Raw genomic sequence first — 17,950 nt, 5'->3', positions numbered from 1 at the left:
GGGGGCCCTGCTGCGTGGGGAGAGAGGGCGAGACACAGCTCCCAGCCACGGAGAGGCCCCCCCGGGCGGCCTCAGGACACGGCCAGCCGTCCCTGAGAGCTCTGGGCAAGTTCTAGATGCCTGCCGCAGCCCCCACACCCTGGGGGTGGGGGGTCTCCCTCCAGGGCTGTTTGGGGGAGAAATACAGAACAGTGAGAGACCAGGCTCCCGGGTTGGGGGCCAGGATCGGCCTTTCTCTCCCCTGGACTGTGGTCTCGAAGCTGGGAAGGTCTGTGCCCACGTCTCTCACCCCAGGTTCTCACACTCCAGCGAACACCCTCCAGCCAGGGGGTCACACGGACTCCTGTCCTGTCCCAGAGAGTGGGCTTCTTCTTAGGTCCACACAGGGCCCCAGGGGGCCCGGAGGGGCCTCTGCCCGCCTCACCCCGACACCCAGGCCAAGGGCAGAGGGGGCAGGAAGGAGGCTGGAGGCTGAGCCCCCCGGGCGTCTCTGGGGATCACGGGGCAGCCCCCTGCTCACCGGCTTTGGGACAATAGGGAGAAAGAGAAAGGAGGGTGCGGGAGGAGGGCAAGAAGTCAAAGGAGCACTTGTTCTGCTAAGTAGAGGTTTTGTTGTCACAAACTGGCCCCAAACTCTGTCTCCGGGAACTCCAGGGCAAGCCTTGGTCCACCACACCCCACTGTCCATCACCACCGCCCACCTCACCACACAGCTGACTTCTCACACCGCCACCTTCTCTTCTCCTGTCAGCCCGGAACCACCCCGGCCCCGCACAGCCCAGCCTCGGGACCCTCACCAAGCCCTCCAGCCCTAAGTTCTCCCTAAGAACTCACGCGAAGCCCTCAGCCAGAGCAGAAGTGCCAGCTGTCCTCTTCCCGGCTCCAGGAACGTGCCGGTGTGCCCGCCCTCACCCTAACTGCCCCCCCCCCACCTGCCACCCTGACTTCATCGACCAGGGCGGTCCGAGCAGGTGGCTGGCACACACACCCTGAGCCCTCCACGTTTATCAGGAGCAAGGCCGATAAAGATGAGGAACACCAGCGGTGCTGGTGCGAACCGGGGAGGGGCCCGGGGTCGGGGAAAAGGTGAGGGAATGTGGCCAGACGGGGCTAGACACAGGGGACACGTGGCCAGGCACACCCCGACCTAAGAGCCTACTCAGGCACGGATGGAAGCAGAACAGCAGATGTGGGCCCCCCATGGCCTGGGGGGACCCCCTCTGTCTCCATACTCCAACGGATGGGCAAGGCCCGGCAGAGATGCCCAGGAGGCCGCAGGGCCCTCTTGAATCCTGCTCCCTCCCTCAACCGCATCCCTCTCGGGACAATCCCAGCTGACCTCTCCCCCAGGAGCAGCCATGTGGGCAGACAGGCGGCACCGCCCGGCGTGTCCCGGCCCGCTCCCCCCCTGCCCACCACACCCAGGATCCGTCTGCCTGCCTCAGCCTCACACGGAGTCACTGATGACAGCTTCCCCTGCTGGGCGCCGGGGCAGCGGGGGTTTCAACCCCAGGCCTGCGGGGGCGGGTGGAGGCGCCCACGGACCGCAGGGCACACAGAGCCGGGAGGCAGACGCCCAGAGTCACACGGCGGAGCCAGAGCCCGCACCACAAGCCCCCTCGGGCATGAGTCCCCCGAGCCGCCTGGGGCGGGAGGAGGGAGGAGGGACGTGGGCCCCCAGCCGGGCCTCCTCCGGCCTGAGCAGGCCCCCAGTCACGCACAGAGCCCTGACTGCGCGGGGAGGTCAGGCCCCCGGCCAGAGGTGGTGCGCCCCTGAGAAGCACCGCGTGCCCCCACAAAAGTGGAGAGAGAGGCCACCCTGACAAGATGGCGTCCTCGGCCGACGGGGGTTCCACAGACACGAGGGCTGCGGGCGCCCGGCCTGACCCACCCGCTGGGCCCCGGCTGCGTCCACGCCCAGGACTCCGCCGGGCAGGAGAGTCGGCAGGGGGCGCGGAGGACTCACCTCGGAACTTCTTAGGCGGGTTGTCCAGGTCGCCAGCCGCCGGCTCCACCACACAGCGGTCATCCACCAACCTGCGGGACGAGGCAGCCAGTCAGCAGAAAGAAGACCCCCACCTGCCCAGGCAGCCCCGGGCACCAGGACGGCCTCCAAAGAGACCGCTCGAGGGATGGAGTGGAAGGCTGGGTTAGCAGATGTAGACTTTTATATACGGAATGGATAAGCAACAGGGTTTTACTGAACAGCACAGAGAACTACATTCAGTATCCAATTCCTGGAATGGAAAAGAATGTAAAAAAAAAAAGATGCATGCATGTAAAATGGAATCACCTTGGTGTACAGCAGTAATTAACACAATAGTATAAATCAACTATACTTAAAAAGAAAGAAACTTCTCTCTCCATCACTAAATATCCCGTACCATCAAGTCATCCCCTTTCTGGGCACCACTGTTAAAAGGCGAGGTCCCCTGGGTGGGGGTAGGGGAGCCCCCACAAAAAGCTCAGAGGCACATGCCGTCCGCCACCGCCCTCCCCCGATGGAGCTGGAGCTGCGTCCTTGGGGTCTGCAGCCAGTCTACGCTGGCACACACTGCCCACGTAACTCCTGGCAAGGCCTTGAGACCCCACCCAGACCTGATGGAGGAGGGAGAGAGAAGGGGACGGAGAGACAGAGACTCGGAGAAACACAGAGAGACGGAAAAGGCAGAGTCAGAAAGACAAACGGGGTAAGAAGCAGAGGCAGAGAGAGACCAGAAACAAGCCGGTGAGAAACACTTATGAGACACCAAACTAGGGGACAGCCTCTGGGTCTCCAAGACAAGACAACAGACCTTGCACCTTCCCAGCCTCCGTCAGACCTGTTCCACACCCTCCGCTGTGGTCACCCTGGGCCTGAAATTCCTCCCCTCCATCCTGGCTGGGATTAATCCTGAGTCTCTGGAGGACACCCACCCACCCATCCATCCATCCATCCATCCCCACATTTAACACTCTTCAACACCACACAAGGCTCTAACACAATGATGGTGATGATGACCAGCCACCATCTCAGAGGCCAACTCTGTCTCAGCACTTCACAACCTCCGCCTCGGAATTCTCACCAACTCCCCGCAGGGGGCCAGTCATGAGCACTATTTTATAGAAGAGGAAACTGGGTTTGCACATTAGTCTGTCTCAAGTCACAGAACTAATTCCAAAGCCTCATTCTGCTCCTCCCCTCCTTGGATTGGCCAACAAGGCCTTTTGTGATCTGACCTCACCCGAGCCAGCCTCACAACCTCCCTGCCCCAGCTGTGCTAAACCTCTCGTCTCCACAGAGTGGTCCCAGCGGCAGCCCCACCGCTCCCCTCCAAGCCCCTCCATTCTTTCATTCTTTTATCCTTGGCCCCTGCTACTCGGTGAAGCCTTCCTTGGCCAGTGCCCTCCCGCCCTCGGCGTCCCCCGACCCACCCCGCCCCGCGTTCCCGCAGCACCTGGTCCTGGCCTCTCCCGAGGCCACGTCCCCCCTGCGGCTCCTTGCGGTGTCTATACCACGAGTTCCCTGAGGACAGGAGCCTGGGGTTTCCCCTTTGGAATCACCAGCACGACACAGTCTACAGTAACAATGACAGCGAGCAGGATTTTGCTTCTAATGTTTTCATATATTATTTAATTTTCTAAGTCTCCCCTGTTTTTGCAGGAGTTATGGAGAGGGCAATGATCTGGCCAAGGACACACAGCCAGCAAGCAGCAGAGCTGGGCTTTGAAGGCAATGGTGCAGCCTCAGGAAGGGGAGAGAAGGGCCTGCAGTGAGGACCCACTCAGACCGCTCCCCGTCCCCAGTCTCCAGCTCCATCCTCTCTCCTCCGCCAGCACTCAGGCCCTTGGTCATCTTGGCCACACAGCATGGGTTCAAAGCACTGCCTGTAAGTTCACTGATAACTTCCGCCTCCCCCTCCTCTGTCCCTCTTCCCCCAAACACCAGATTCGTAATCTAACCACCCACTCCGCGTCTCCACTTGGATTCAGCACATTCCCAGCGGAGCTCCTGCTCTTCTTGAAGTCCTCTCTCCACCCAGCTAGTCCCTCCTTCCAATTGCTTGGTCCTCTCACTCACCGCTCACAGCTAACCTGTGAGGAAACCCTGTGGGCTTTATCATTAAAACATGTATGGAATCTGAATCTAAAGTAAGACAAAGATGAACCTATCTATGCAACAGAAACAGACTCCCAGACATAGAGAACGGACTTGTGGTTGCCGCGGGGCGGGCAGGGGGGCATCAGGGAGGGATGAAGAGACTGGAGTTTGGGATGAGCAGATGCGAACTATTATATACGGGAGGGTTAAACAACAAGGTCCCGCTATAAAGCACAGGGAACTATATTCAATATCATGTGATGAGATCATAATGGAAAATAATCTATATTATAAATGAGTCACTTTGCTGTAAGCAGAAGTTAACACAACACTGTCAATCAATTGGACTTCAATAAAAATGTTTTTAAATATGTACAGAATCTGACTTTTCATCACGCCAACACCACTTGGTCCAGGCCCCCAGCGGCCCTCACCTGGATATCACTGCCTCCCCACTGGTCTCCTGACACCCCCTCACCTCTACAGCCTGTCCCCCACAGAGCAGCAAAGGGATTCCTTGAAAAGGTCAGTCAAATCAGGGCAGTGCTCCCCTGGGAACCTCCAAAACCACCCATCTCAGAGGATAAGGCAAGAACTCACAAGACCCCTTCACCTCTCACACCTCATCTCCTCCCCACCCCCCGCCCCTTGCCCACTCTGCTCCAGCCCACCGCCCTCCTCGAGGCTCCTCAAACCTTCCAGGAGATTTGACCCAGCTCTTCCCTCTGCCTGGCACGCTCTACCCTAGACACCTTCCTGGCTCCACCCCTCCCTCATCTCCTTCAGATCTTGGCTCAAATGACCCATTCCTTTGGCTGGGCTCCCTCCCTATCCTTTTAAAAACTGTGGACTGCCTCTCTCACACTTCTCATCCCCCTGCCCTCCTCACTGTTCTCCATAGCACCACCCGGCCTGCTACAGTTTATTTGGGGTCCTATTCCTCCCCGACCTGAGATGGAAGGCTCATGAGGACAGGGATGCGTCTGAGTTGCTTGGAAGTCTGTGAATAAATATTGTGTTGGAAAAAATATATATATATTGTGTTGGCAATTCTTTGATATTTGAGACAACCTGAAGAGAGAGATCCACTTTTAAAGGGAATCACTCCCCCAAAGACTTGTTTTACCTCGGCCCCTACTTTCGTGCCAGTGTTCCCGTGGAGGGACTCCAACCAGGTTCACACACAGCCATACTTGACACTGGCCTGCTGCGCTCTCCTCTGGTGAATATCAAGGTCAGAGTTCAGCATCTGTATCGCTTCCTCCTGTATCCCCAGCACCTGGACCACCTGTCTGGCGCGGAGTGGCACACTCGAAATACATACTGAGAGAATTAAGCATTTTACTAGCTACTGAGGGAAGCACACGAGAAGCAAAAGATAAGGTCTCTGCCTCAGGGAGTTCAAAACCTCACTGGGAAGACAAGTCACAGACGCAGAAGAGTTCATGATCTAAGGAATATGCATGGGTGCCAAGTGATGCTACCAGCTGTGGACTTTGTCCAAGAAAGGGAGAGGTCAGAGTTTGGCCAATCAGAGAAGGTGTGAGAGAAAAGGCAAGAGCTGTGCAGAGCCTTGAATAATTCATAGAATTTCCTGTAAGACATTAGTGAATCAGATTAGCTGGCTGTCTCTTGGCAAAGCCGAGAGGAGGGGTTGCAGGATGGGTAAGTTTTGGTAGGGGAGGGGAGGAAGCCGGGGCGGGGCTGGGACCTGGCACTGCTGGGGGTGCTGGACAGCCATAGGGCATTATGGAAGTCAGGGCAACCGAGAGAGGCTGGGGTACCCCCTCAGCCTCCATCCTGACCAGTGCATAAGGCCCTTGTAAAGGACATCTCCCCAGAGACTGCTAATCTGAGGAAAACCCATCCTCACCTCAGAAACCCTCCATGCCTCCCCTGGGAACTCTTTGTCTGGGTCACACATGCAGAAAAAAAGACATGCAAGTTTGGATGCCTGGCGTGCTTTTCCTAATCCCCCTGGCATAAATGTCCCTGGTCATTATGTGGATGTCCTTCTGTCCCCACCTACTCTGGCATAGCTTCTGAAGCCCTGCTGTCTCCAACTGAGCCCCTCCCCAGTGCCCAGTGGTTTACAGAGCAGGGCACATTTGGGGAGTGCAAGTTGAAGCCACTTAGAGAAGGGGGGGGTTGGTCAGGAGAGTAGTGTGGCCTCCAGCAGAACTGCAAGCAAGGTCAGAAAGGAAAACACCCCAGATTGGCAGCCAAGAGGGGACAGGAATGGTCTGTATGGACGACCAGAACAGAAAAGCAAGCCACGTGGACCATGAAATTAAAAAAGGCAGGGGGCTCCTGGAAGGCATCAGGAAAACAGACTCAGGAAGATGGGACTTTCAGGACCTCCTCCTGGATCCAACATCCCACTCCCTCCCTTCTCCAAGTGCGGGTCCTGGATGAGCAAAATCAACACAGCCTGGGAACATTCTGCACCCCTCCCCTGCAGCCTCTGAGGGATGGCACCTCGCCCTCCCCATCATTTCATTTCCCATTTGGAGCGCAGCCCTCCACCACAAAGAGGGCAGCCAGCGGCAGGGTGTTTAGGAAGTCCCAAACTGCCCCGCAGCGCGCCCGCGGAAGTCTCCCCTCCGTCCCTCAGAAGCTCCTCCTCAGGGCTGAGCATCCCAAGAAGGTGCTATCGGGCGGGCGGGGAAGGGAGGGGTGTCCCGTGAAGCCATTAACAGATAAGCGGGAAAGCCCTTATCGTACGGGCTGCGGAGAGGGAGACCCTGAGGCCAGAGGGAGGCACGAGGGCCAGGACATCCGACGGCTAAGTTTCGATGGAGGGGGAGCCTCAGGAGGCGCGGCCGGGACTTTCGAGCTTCTGGGTAGAGCTAGAGGCGGAGAGGTGGTAGCCCAGCGACCCGCCGAGGCCCCCTGAAGCCCCGCCCCGATCCGCCGAGGCCCCCTGAAGCCCCGCCCCGGACGCCGAGGCCCCGCCCCGGCCCGCCGAGGCCCCGCCTACTCGCGGAGGCCGCAGAGCGCTCCCGGCCAGCCCCGGCCCCGCCCCCGCCGTGGAGCGAAACTCGCCTCCCCGCGTGCGGCCGTCGCCCCAGCCGCGTCGCGGAGGGAATGCAAGCGCGGCCTCGCCCCGGCCTGCCTCCCACTGCAAGCCGCCGCCAGGACGCTGGGCTCCGGCCAGGCGCGCCCGGGGGCGGCAGGAGGCGGGCGCGAAGGGGTGGGGACGAGCCGCCAGCGCCGGCGCTTTCCTCCCCAGCCGGGGAGCCCGCGGGGGGCCGCCCCGGGGGAGCCCTTCCCACTGGTGGCACCCACATCCCGGCCGTACCCCCCCCCCCATTCTCCCTCAAGGTGGGAGCATCTGTGTGCACTGTACTAGCCTGGCTTCCGATGCGCACCTGGCGCCGTAACCAGGTAACCCCTCCCCGCCTGAGCGCCTCCATCCCCGTCCAAGGGCTGGGGAATGGCCTACTCCCGCCCGCGCTCAGCCAGCCCTGCGTCCTGCCACATTCAAGGCCGGTCACACCTCCGATCCTGCGAGTTCCCTGTCTGTTCCCACCAACTAAAGGTGGGGGGGCGCCTCAGCCAAGATCACCTTAGAAGAACCGACACTCCACTGTGCAGAACATGTTAACTTTATAAATCGTTTTTACACCCAGTACCTCATCCCATTCTTACCACAGTCCAGTGAGGTTCACAGAGTTAAAGGAACCACCTGGACCATGCAGCTGGTAGCTGATGGCACTTGTACAATCTAGGTCTCCATCGGTCCCACAAAACTTTACTTCGAAGGGAGGACGTGCTGGGTGTGGTCTCCGCCCTCGGGAGCTCCTGCCCACCATGCTGAGTCCTGTGAGTACGGGAGCTGCCTTCTACACTCTCGCCAGCTGAGGACAGTGGGAGACAGAAGATGGGTCTAAGCCTGCACCGTACAGGGCCCAGGAGGAATCGGCATGGTGGGCAAGGGGAGGGGGTGAGAGGAAAGAGAGGGTCCAGCAGCAAGTCGGTGGGCAGGCCTGCCCTGGACCCTCTGAACAGGAGTTAGTGGACAGCTCTGCTCTAGAAGGATGTGGAGGGCGCTGCCCTGAAAATGCCCCAGGGTCTGCACCCCCAGACCTTGGTAGGAAGGAAGAGAGAAAGGCAGATGCATCCAGGGGCCTAGCTGGCCCCATTCTGCCTGGGGTGGACTTTGAGATCAGGTGAAAGCCACGGAAAAGGCAGTGGGGCGGGTCAGTGCTGCCAGGAAAGATTAGATAAGGAGGAGGAAGAAGGGAGCCAGAAGTGGTGCAAGTAACTATCAGAGGAGCAGCTGAGGAAGGAGGCCTGCAGACTGGGGAGACCCCCAAAGATCCCTAGACAGCCCCTCCCTGATCTAGCCTGGGAAAGAGAGGTGCAGGGGAGACCAAGGAGCTCAGGCCGCACGGTTAAAGGAACAGCCAGTTCCAGACCCCAGATCTCCTGACTCCCAGCCCAGGGCACTGGCCACCACCCCACAGATCTAGGCCAGACCCACGGAAGGCCACTCCCAAAGCAGGCACTGTCAGAACATTGGGATCAGCTGGTGGTGGATGGAGGCCTTGGATTCCCCCTCCCCAAATACTCAGAGTCACATCCGCTGGTGGGGGTGGGGAGGAATGCTGGGCAAGTAACCCAGATTCACTGGCTGAGATCCCTGGCTCATCAGAGAAAAGCAGTCCACTTCTGCATCCCTGCAGGAAAACACCCATAAACCTGACCTCTACACGTCTTTCTTTACCAAGGATCCACCCGGAGCCACCGAAGGGACCAGTGCATATGGACTTTAAAATAAGCATGGCTCATCCTTTCAGAGAGCTTATGTCTAGAAAGGACAGTAAGCCACACACTCGGGCTCTCAGGGAACCCCAAGAGTCTCCCCAGTGAGGAACAGAGGCAGCAAATGTGACTAAACCTGACCAGACAGAAATAAAGACCCTTGGCCAGGGCACAAGCTTTCAGAGCGCTGCCTCTGCCCACAGGCCTGCCTGTGAGGCCAACCCTCTGAGAGCCTGGGTTTCTGGCTCTCAGGGCTGGATGGGCTCTGGCAAGTCCTGGGGTCTCTATTAGGCCAAGGAAGAGAGGGATGGGGAGCAGGGGAGACAAGAGAGCTGAGAAAAGGCACAGAAGAGGGGCAACCGTGGGCCACCCAGCCCACCCCCAGGCCTCTCTCCTGCACTCCATCCAGGGAGTGGGCTCTGAGCCCGTCCAACCTGCCTCGTAACTGAGGCTGGAGGGGCCTCTGCAGGGCAGCCCCGAGGCCTAGGCCACCCAGCTTCAGACCCTGCGGGGCTCTCTGGGAAACAGAGCAGCAAGGGCAGCCCTGATGACTCCACAAAGGGAGACTGTCTACAGCCTCCCCATCAGGGTGAGGAAGAAAGAAGTGGGGGCAGGCGCTGCTTCAGATTAAAGGAGACTCAGGAGGCATTATGAATCAAATTAACACATGGACCTTGATCAGATCCTAATTTAAAGACACCAGTGGTCGAGGCCAGACTGAGAACAATGGAGTGGATTGGACTATGGATCCGGCATTGGATGCTATTCGGAAATTACTAACTGGTGTGATGACAGTACTGTGGTTACACAAGAACACAGCCTATTTCTTAGGAACGTAAATGAAAGATGTAGAGGCAAGAACATGCACTGCATGTAATCTACCATGAAATACTTCAACAAAAAATAAGCAGAGTAAATATGGCAAAATGTAAACAATGACTAGGTCTAGGTGGTGGATATGTAAGTATTCTGAATGATTCTCTCCTTTTTTTTTTCTTTTTGCAGCACTGCGAGGCATGCAGGACCTTAGTTCCCAGACCAGGCATCGAACCTGTGCCCCCTACACTGGAGTGTGGCATCTTAATCGCTGGACCACTAGGGAAATCCCTTTTCCTGCTTTTATAAATTATATATATGCCTCCAGTTGGTGGTAAGGGGTCAAAGGGACAGCACTGACCAGAGCTGTAAATACTCGGCAAAGTCCACCCATTGCCAGCAGGAACAGCATCTCTGAGACACACACCGAATTCTCCCTCTCACGACCTGTCACCCCCGTCACCTTATTTCTAAACTCAGATCCTGTAAAGCTGGCTCTCCTGCAGGCTGGAGGAAGGGGGTGATGGCGGGCTGGCTGGCTGGCTGGCTGATGGAAGAGGGATTTGTAAACCAAATATGCACAGGTGTCTGCCTCAAACACCTGCAGCTGCCCCTGGGCTAAGATTTACGTTCACTGTCTCTTCTGGGTCTGCACACCTGCCAGCCAAACAAATGTGAACCTTTACACGCGAGTGATCACTTCACTCCCTACTCAGGCCCCAGCCAGGAGTCCCCACAGCCCATCTCCCCGAGCGGCAACCCCTCTGCAATGTGTCCCCCTCTCCAAGCCCCAGTCCCACCACGCCCAGGTCCACTGGGGTGGGCCATTTCTGCCCTGGTGTGGAAAATCCTGCAGCCTCTTCTCCAGTAGCCGTGGCGGACTCCTGCTGGGTCACCCCCCACCTCCCCAGGGGTCCGCCATACAGGAGGCTGCAGGTACAAATGCTGGGAACCACGGCCACCCTGGGCGTGACCGGGGTGACAAACGCCGGGGGCTCGGAGCTGAGGCCTGTGATGAACTTACTGGAGATCTGGGCCCTGCTCTAGCCCCCACTTCCAGAGAGGAGCCCCCCAGGTCCACACGGGGTGAAGTGTGGTGAGCAGGCCTGGGGGTGGACTGCAAGGAGGAATCTGCTCAGGAGTAATCAAAACACAGACGCCTCCCCCCAAAGGAAGGGCAGAAAGCTGCCATGACCCCACCCTGAAATCCAGCATATCACCCCACCCCGAGCCCAAGCCTCTGCCCCACCCACCCACAGCCTCAAGGGGCCAAGCAGGGGAGGGGAGGGGACGTGGGTCAGGAATGTAGGGCAGGGCAGAGCAGGAGCAGCTGGCTACAGCAGGATTCTTTTAGGGCCCAGGAGGAGCAGGCAGCTGGGTCCCAGGAGCCCCACGGCAGGACCTTGGAGCTGATTCTGTCCTTGGGCCACGCCCACACTGACTGTCTCCACTGCAGCCCTCCCTTTCGCAGCCACCACACCCGACCTGGCCCTGGCCCCGCCTGGAGGGCAGAGACTGGTCCTACTCCCCACACCCCTAGTGCAGTCCTCTCAGACTCGAAATGTGAAGTGAGCATCCCTGGGGCACTGGATCCCAGCTTCCTCCTCCTCCTCCTCCACCACCTCCACTACTAGAGTTAGACAGAGCCAGCAAGGGAAAAGATGTGCCTGGGCATTCTCTGGTGGTCCAGAGGAAAGGACGCCACACTCTCACAGCTGAGGGCCCAGGTTCAATCTCTGGTCAGGGATCTAAGATCCCACAAGCCATTCAGAACAGGAAAAAAAAAAAAAAAAAGGTATGCCTTCCCTTTGACCCTGGACTTCCACTTCCAGGAACCTATCCCAAGAGGATAACTGGACAAGTCGGTGTTCCGGTATGGACTAGGATGTTCAGTGCAGATTGTGTAGAACAGCAAGAAATGTACAGACACGTCAAATGCCCACTAAATAAGTGAGGTACATCATACCGCGGGGCCCTCTGCGACCACAAACACTCGTAGGCCAGCATGCATGGGAAACACACAGCTTAATGTATTCTCCCCAAAAAGCCAGTATACAAAGCCAGATGTGCAGTTTGACCATTTTGTAACATGTTTATTTGTGGGTGCATAAAGACTAGAAAGTCCATATAGAGGCTGTTAAGATAATCACAGTGGTATTACAGATAACTTTTTATTTTAGTTTTTTCAAGTTTTCTCCATGGAGCATACATTATTTTTTAATCAGGGAAAAAAAAACAGTATGGGAATCCCCTGGCGGTTCAGTGGTTAGGACTTGGCGCTTTCACTGCTGGGGCCTGGGGTTCAGTCCCTGGTAGGGGAAATAAGATCCTGAAAGCCATGGAGCACAGCAAAAACAAAAAATTTTTAATTAAGAAAGGGGAAAAAAATATGAGTTGTATGGACTGGTCTAGAGGAGGCTGAGACCTACCTCAGGGCGCAGGACAGGGGTAAGTGCAACATCTCATTCCACTGAAATCACAATTAAATGAAAGCCAAGGGCAGTTCAGACATCTGCCCATGGAATTCGGTCTGCATGGGGGGGCCAGCGCCCCCTCCTGTAATTACCCTTGTCTCAGAGACTTAAGACTCAACAGGCTCTTAGGGACCATTTCTCCCAGCTCTCCACCGTACAGACTAGAATAGGCTGGACTCTGTCTTAGTTACCACTGATTCCCCAGTGACTAGAACAGTGTCTGGCACATAGTAGGTGCCCATTAAATGTTTGCTGAATGACTTAGTGACGTCTGATGAAAACTAAGAGATGGGCTTTCTGGACCAAGGAGCAGACCTCAGACCCCACCCCTACAAGTGTTAATACAGTTGGTCTGACATGGGATGCTGGAACTGGATTTTATTTTTTAAAGACACACAGGGATTCTCAGATGCAACAGAGCACCTTAGAGGACAATCAAGGTGATAGAAACACACTCTGAGAGGCAGGGCCTTGCCAAAAATCACCCCTCCAGTTAGTGACAAAGTAGGTCCTGACCCTGAGACCCGGAGCTTCCTCCACATTGACCTCTGCGTTCCCTAGGTCCTGACCTCCAAGGCCCACCCTCTTAGAAAAGCAGATCACACCCTCTGTGATCACCGAGCCCTGAATGACACTCGTCCAGAGGCCCTGACCCCAAATGGTGCTCCAAGGCTCAGCCATAGGCAGTCAGAGGCAATCTGACCCATCCTGCGAGCTCAACTGCACGACCTCATCCACCCACACTCCCCAGCTTACCGAAGGAGTCTGGGGGCCCCTCCTCTGGGCACTCAAAACAGACCTTCAGGGAACTGCATATGAGACCCACACTCGGGGCCAGTTCCCCCAGCCACTGCCAGAAGCCATAGTAAATCCTTCACCGGCAGTGGGCCCCCTCCGCCTCTGCTGCCTCCCACGGCGGGGCGGGGGCGGGGGGGTGGGGGAGACGAGGCAGGGTCCCGGTCTGCACTCCTGCCAAGGACACGCATGGGCCTGCTCTCCCTTCCTGCCCGAGGTCTCAGCCTGCTCCGGGATCCACTCCCCAAACCCCTCCCGTCCTTCCAACCCAGAGTTAATGTACAATCGTCACCAGGAGCTCTAATTACCCAGGCGGCTCTAATTGGCCTCCTCCACTTGGCTCGCAGAGCCCGGCTGGAATTTGAAGGCTGCCCCAGACTCCCTCCTCCACCAGTGCCTGCACTTCCCACCTCCCAGCTGAGCAGCCTCACTGGCTCCCAAGGCTGCCCTTGTCCTCACCAAAGTCACTTCCTCCAGCCCTCACTGGGCACTTCTGGGGCACCAAGCATTGGGATCGCCTGGGAACTGAACCAAATCACCCTCCAGGGTTCACAGACATGGGCACCAACAGCCAGGGTGAAGGCAAAGTGGGGCCAGAGTTGAGGATGGAGGCAGAAAGATTCCAGTGAGGGTGGAGCAGAGGGAGAATCACAGAGAGCGATGCTTCTCTTTTAGACACCAAAAGACTAAATTTTAGGCTCAAAATGCAGATTCTGATTCAGTAGAACAGGCTCGGGTGTGAGATTATGTATTTTCTAACAAACTTCTCCGTGATGCTGATGCTGCTGGGCCAAGGACCACACTTCAAGTGGCCATGCTCTGTGGTGTTCAGAAATCATTCTTCCCTTGAGTTTGGCTATGAGCATGTGCCCAGCACGGTGCTGGAGTGGATGAATGGGGTGATTAATCAGTCAGTCCTGGCAGAGCGCCCAGCATTAGAAGGCCCTACGGAGAAACCTCCAACTAATCATAAAGCGTCAAACAATACAATTAACATCGTAGAGGAACTTGTACAAAGTAGTTTGAAGCACAAGAGAAAGGGGGTTAATTCTGCCCTGGTCTGGGGGGGGTAGGGTGGGGGGCTGGATCTCACAAAGGAGGCGCTTTGCACCAGGTCTGAGAGGGTGGGTTAGATTTACCCAGGTGGAGACTGGCTGAAGGGCGGGGGCAACACAGAAACAAAGGTAGAGACAGGACAGGGTTCCAGGAATCTCAATCCAGGTGGTGCATCGGGGGTGTGAAGAGGAGGTGAAAAAAAAGAAAGACAATTAATTTAGGGCCAGCACATGCCGGTGCTAGAATGCCGTCTGGGAGGGCGGGCATGCAGGCCTCAGCGGCAAGTTGGGAGCTCTGGGAACCGGCCCCCGGAGCAGAAGGGCTCTGGCAGTCACAGGCCCAGCCTCAGAATCAGATTGGCGAGCAAGAGGCCGCTTCCTGGGGCAGGAAGGGCTGGGGCGAGAGGGAGCTGTGTTAGGAAGCAATAGAGGGAATCCCTGGCAAGCGGATGAGGCCTGTGTGAACGGCAGGAGGAGACGTTTCCCTTGGGCTTCCCTGGTGGTCCAGGGGCTGGGACTCCCCGCTTCCACTGCAGGGGGTGTGGGTTGGGTCCCTGGTCAGGAAACTAAGATCCCACCTGCCAGACAGTGCGGCCCCGCCAAAAATTTCCCTTGATTCTGTTAGATCTCACGGGTGCTGAAAAGGCCCCCAAGAGGGTGCTTAGCCCTAACACTGAGCAACAGAGAAGATGGTCATTTCCTCAAAGCCCCGGACCTGTCCAGACAGCAGAAATGAGGCTTCCACCATCTGCCCCCGTGTGCCCCCCACATCCTCTGCTCCTTCCCTTGGCGTTATCAGAGGTGTTGACTCCGTGCCAGCCAGGCAGTCTGGCAAGAGGGGCAGTCGCTCTCTGGGGGAGGTCAGCTCACCGAGCGCTCACCCATTCCCATCCTCTGGGAAATAGACCAAGAGAAGGCAGACTAGTGAGGAGAGGTCGACGGGCTGGGGGGTCCGCATCTGAATGGGAAGGGGGCTGGGAAGGCCTGGAGATGCTGAGATAAGGCGCGAGGTATGCTGGAATTCCCAGTCCGCGTCCCCGTTGGCTGACTCAGCCCTCCAGCCCGCGAGATCTTTCCCACACGACTAAAGCTAAACTCCCAACAAGACACGGAGGGAGCCAGGTGACTTCCACCTCATGAGTTCAGGGTCAGCTCGCCCTGGGCTGAGGGTGCCAAGGCTGTCCTCCAAAACCCCCGGGGAGAAGGCACCTTGGAGCCAGTTGGCGTCCAGATGAGTCGGGTCAGCAGACGAGGGTGGGTTCATCCTAAAGAACCGCTGGATGTGGTAGATGAGACCATTTAACACAAGTCCACAGACTAAAACGGGACACAGGTAACAGGCCCCACCCTGGGGCTGGAGAGGTGTAGGAGCCACTCTCCCCTCCGCCCCAGCGACTCATTCAACTGCCCTTCGGAAGATAAACCCATTTCCTCTCATTCTTTCCCTGCCCTATGCCAGCTCTGGGCCTGGCCCTCTCCAGGGACGTGACCGGATTCCTTGCTCATCCAGACCCTGTGGGGTGGCGGCCAGAATTAATTAATGTTTGCAAAGTGCTTCAGAGATCCTGGGACCAGGGACCCAGGGGCGCCAGATGAGCTGAGCAGGAAATTGCCAGGCAGAGGCGGCAAGAAGGGGCCGCCTGGCGGGACCTGGGACGCTTGGAAGGAGAGGGCAGCGAAGAGACTCCTAAAGACAGGGAACAGGGCAGGAGAGAGCTCGGAGGAGAAGGTGCGACCCTCCGAAGTTGCGGCAGATCTGTAACTAGACGGCCCGGACTCCCGGTCCACCCGCTCACCATCACCACCATGATGATTCCGCCCAGCTCCAGAGTCGGCCACGTCCAGGCCCGGATGCCTGCCCCCGACTAAGGCCACAGCCACCCACCTGCCCCCCGCACGCGGCCCACCTGCAGAGGAAGTCTCAGGCCCCCACCCCCGCCCCCGCCTCTGGGGAAGAAAGGCGAGCGTGCGAGGGTGGAGGCTTCGCGATGGGGGCGCCTCCTGCCAACACAGGCGGGGCGCCCGACTGCTACCTGGGCAAATATTTCACTTCCTTTCTCTAAAAGAAGGAGGCAAGCCGCTCCCCTGTTCCTTGAAGCTGGGGGACGACCAGGTCCCCTGACGGCGGGAGGCAGCAGAACGCATGCAAACGGCACCGGGGCCCACCGCGCCCCCTCCCCGCCCGCGCCCCCCTCGAACTCGGCTCGCTCACCCCAGAGTGCTGATGAAGCCATTGACGGAGCCCTCGGCGTACAGGGAGACGATGTCCCCGATGTGGAGGAAGCTGGACATCTCGCTCATGGCTGCGGCCCTCGGGGGAGCCGGGGCGGTGGGGGCGCCCAAGGGCGCGCGGCCAGGCGCGGTGCGGAAGGCGGAGAAGACCCGCGAGGCCGAGCGGGGCGCGCCCCCACCTTGGAGCCGGGCTCTCGGCGCGGCCGGGGCGGGCTGGCGGCCCCCGGAGCGGAAGGCGGCGCGGCGCGGCCCGGGAGCCGGAGGTGGCGTCCGGGTGAGGAGGTGCCCGCGTCTCGGCACACCCGCCGCCCGCCCGACCGGCCCGGCCCGGCCCGGCCCGCGCGTACCTGCCGCGCAAAGGAGCAGGAAGTCTGGGGCGGCGGCACACACATGCAAATCTCCCCTGGGAGGCGGGGAAGCCACACCCCGCCCCCCCGGCCCGCCCGCCGGCACCCACGTGCGCCGGCCCGCCTCCCGCGCCCCTCGCGCGTCCCGGCCCAGCCTCCCGGACGCCGAGGCGGCCGCCGGCCCCACGCGATCCCGACGGCTCCCGGGACATTTCCAGCTCCGGCGAGTCCGCAGCCAGACTTGCGGAGCCGCCATCCCTGGGAGGCCCAGCGGGAGCTCTCCGCCCTCGAGGTTCCCCGAAAAGTCTACTGGGCCCTCGAGTCGCTGAGGGCTGGGCGGGCGGCCGCCGAAGGGGGAGTCCGGGCGCCCCAGCGGGCGCTCCCTTGAGCCGCGCCCGGGGGACGTGCCCCGGAGCGCCCTGGCTGCGGCCGCCCTGCGGCCACCTCGCCGTCTCCGCTCCCAGCTGAGAGCCGTCTTGCGCGGAGAGGCGCGCTCATTCCTTCGCAGCGCACATCGGGATTCATTTTTCTTAATGTAAAAAATCCTTTTCATTGCACAATAGAAAGTGCTAGGGCTTGGAGGGGAAATGAAGCGATGGGGTGGGTTTTGTTTTTCCTCGCCGCATTCCTGTGTACAAAGAGATCCAACTTCCGAATCAGTTCAGCCGCTCCCTCTCCAGGAGTTGGCTCCGAAACTCCTGGCTGCTTCTTTCTTTTCTTTTAAGGGGGGAAGGAGGGGGACAGGAGTGAAAACTACCTTCGCTGGTTAATTGCGCACCCGAGCGCCAAGGAGGACCAGACCAGGGCCAGCCCCCTGGGAGTGACCCGCTGCGGTGTCGCCGCTGAGCTTTTGTTCATTAAGTCCTCCCCCTCAGACGCACGTCCCCAGGTCTCCTGCTTTCTGTTCTGTCCCGGGGCGCTGGGGTGTTTGCTTCCTAGTCCTTTTATTTTAGCTTCTGGGATAGAGTCCCCAGCGCCACCCATTAGATCACGTTTACTCCCTTCCGACACCCCCACCCTGACTTCCTGGGAAGGGGAAGGCTTAACCCTGAGAGAAAGGAGGAGGGGACTGCGGATTGGGGGTGGGGGGGTAAGGCCCCGGGTGGGATGAAGGACGAGGAGACCAGAGACAGCTGCTGACCCAGGGGGAGAGAGTGGGGAGCCCCTGGGCCTGTGGCTTTTTCACGAAGACCCCTAGAATATGGGAGAGGAGGACCCCTCCAGGATTGCTGAGTTCAGTGTTTTCCAGTTTTTTCACCAGTCTATTTCACCACAATAGCAAATCAATTTTAACCTCAGACCTGTCGGCACCGTCATCTGTCTATAAGCAAAACAATAGTTTCACAAAACAATACTTACCCTTGTGACCTGTGATTGCACTCT

The 17,950-nt window shown here is 58.5% G+C and overlaps 1 protein-coding gene across 2 annotated transcripts in view; it reads right to left on the bottom strand.

Annotated features, from left to right (window-relative positions):
• ITPR3 (inositol 1,4,5-trisphosphate receptor type 3) overlaps positions 1-16,588 on the bottom strand; it is a 67,401-nt gene extending 50,813 nt beyond the window's left edge. Inside the window, exons 1-2 of one of the 2 annotated variants that reach the window (XR_010660103.1) lie at positions 16,201-16,588; positions 1,967-2,037 (exon numbers count right to left, since the gene is read on the bottom strand). Coding sequence is in view for 1 of the 2 variants with exons in the window: in XM_065913322.1 (XP_065769394.1) it covers positions 1,967-2,037; positions 16,201-16,289 (160 nt within the window). In the remaining variant the exon portion in view is untranslated. The remainder of the gene's footprint in view (positions 1-1,966; positions 2,038-16,200) is intronic. The other variant, XM_065913322.1, reaches the window with a different exon arrangement.
• Positions 16,589-17,950: the final 1,362 nt, after the last annotated feature.

Source organism: Muntiacus reevesi, chromosome 20, assembly GCF_963930625.1.
Source record: "Muntiacus reevesi chromosome 20, mMunRee1.1, whole genome shotgun sequence".
NCBI classification, from domain to species: Eukaryota; Metazoa; Chordata; class Mammalia; order Artiodactyla; family Cervidae; genus Muntiacus; species Muntiacus reevesi.
The sequence above is the reverse complement of the archived record's forward strand: the minus strand, read 5'-3'. Positions and strand labels throughout refer to the sequence as shown.